Genomic DNA, 1,814 nt, shown 5'->3' with positions numbered 1-1,814 from the left:
CTATTTTGGTTCTAAAGCTCTAAGAGCAAATGAGCGAAGACATGTAAGTGATGAATTATTCTCTCAATTCGATGTGACAACAAAGAGCTTTTCTTATGAAGTGCCATCTAAGCTATTATTCAGACTTAAAATTAAAATAAAAGACTAAAAATAATAATTAAAAATAAAAAAGTGTAGCCTATTATTATGCTAATCAAAACAATTTCATTATTTTAACCAAACTAATTGAATTCGTTTGGGGAGGGACTATATAAAATTTTAAAAGTCATTATTTAATTTACACACTTCAGCTTTAAAAACATGTCGTTTATGAAGTTAAGAGAAATTCCGGCAGTCTTTTAAATTCAAACTTAAATGAAGTTTACTTAACTTTTTGACTTAACCTCTTTGTAATTGTGGCTTTTTGTCTTAAGTATAAATCCAGGCCATGTAAAAAGATCACGCTCACAGGTTGGATGGTGGTTCTGCCAGACAATCCCGAACATCCAAACATTTTCCAGCTTACTGATCCTGATAGAGGTACCTGTTAATTACCCGATTGGTCTGTGTATTTAAGTTCCTGTCTGTTCTGTTTGAGTTTGTCGGGTATTGTTAGTGTTGCATGTGTCTCCAGCTTCTCCTTGTGTGGATTTACTTGTATGTGGCTATATTAAAGACTGTTTATCATCTTCTTCATCTTCGTGCGTGTTCATCGACACAGTATTGTGACAATCCCAATTAATTTCCAGCAAATAGTTTGAGTCAAACAGCATTATCTTGGTCTGTAAGCACTGGCTACATGTAGACCTTGATGTGTATATAAATGGTCTTCTACTGAAGGATGACCGAGTCCAGATGGTTTGTTTAAACATTAAAATATTTATCATTAAAAAAAATGAGTTATTGCAAAATAGATTTGATTCAACAAATTGGCTTTAGAAATGGTGGATTTGCAATGTCACACAACTTCATTTGAATAAACCCATACAGGTTAAATTGTTTTAATCTGTGGTTCAGGTAATGTTTACAAGTTCCAGACTGGATCACGTTTCTCTGCGATTATCTGGCACAGACATTTAGCCGAGGCGTGCAGGAGTACAAGACCACAAGTAAGTATATCCTGAAACAAAAAATCTCAAATAAGCAATTACTGTATGTGTAATTAACAGGAATGTCACATTGTTTTCTGCAGATACCAGCAAACCTCATGTCCTTTGAATAGCTGCTTTTTGGGAAGCGGAATACTAATGAAGGGAATAAACCTACTGGAGAAAGCCAATGCAGAAGAATTTATCAGAGGGGGATGGCATGTTAAATCTAACATAGTCGGAAATGTGGCAGCTGTATCTGTTGAAAAAGTATAAAGTTCATTCAGACATTGTAGACACAGCTGTACTGAGAGGATGGTCTTGTGTCTTGAGATTAGTGGCAACACTTTATAATAAGGTTCAATTTGTTAATTTGAGTTAAAGGAATAGTTCACTCAGAAATAAAACATACTCACCCTCAGGCCATCCAAGAAGTACAGTAGATCAGATTTGGAGAACTGTATCATTACATCACTTGCTCATCAGTGGATCCTCTGTTGTTAATGGGTGTCGCTTCTGGCCAAAATACCAGTCCATATTCCATAATATGCTTCCTCCTATGAAAAAGTCCTTCCTATGTTTAGAACTGTTTTCGCTTGTAAACAATGCTTGATCTGAGAGTATTTCTCTTCTGAGTCACTTTTTCACTGGAAAAAGCAATATCATGGATATAGGACTCGTATTTTAGCTGGAAGCTAATTTAAAGTTGGTTTGAAGTTAATAATAATGAATTTGTTTATTAATGCA

At 34.8% G+C, this 1,814-nt stretch overlaps 1 protein-coding gene across 1 annotated transcript in view; it reads left to right on the top strand.

Moving 5' to 3' along the window:
* Positions 1-1,451, top strand: part of LOC107564038 (ras-specific guanine nucleotide-releasing factor RalGPS1-like) — a 90,739-nt gene extending 89,288 nt beyond the window's left edge. Inside the window, 4 exon segments of the mRNA XM_016249031.1 lie at positions 1-43; positions 414-519; positions 997-1,088; positions 1,172-1,451. The exon segment at positions 1-43 is cut by the window's left edge and continues 5 nt beyond it. Of these exon segments, the coding sequence (XP_016104517.1) occupies positions 1-43; positions 414-519; positions 997-1,088; positions 1,172-1,201 (271 nt within the window). The 3' untranslated portion in view covers positions 1,202-1,451.
* Positions 1,452-1,814: the final 363 nt, after the last annotated feature.

This window comes from Sinocyclocheilus grahami, unplaced genomic scaffold (genome assembly GCF_001515645.1).
Source record: "Sinocyclocheilus grahami isolate Dianchi unplaced genomic scaffold, SAMN03320097.WGS_v1.1 scaffold903.1, whole genome shotgun sequence".
Taxonomy (NCBI): domain Eukaryota; kingdom Metazoa; phylum Chordata; class Actinopteri; order Cypriniformes; family Cyprinidae; genus Sinocyclocheilus; species Sinocyclocheilus grahami.
Note: the sequence above shows the minus strand (reverse complement) of the source record. Positions and strands in the feature narration are given on the sequence as shown.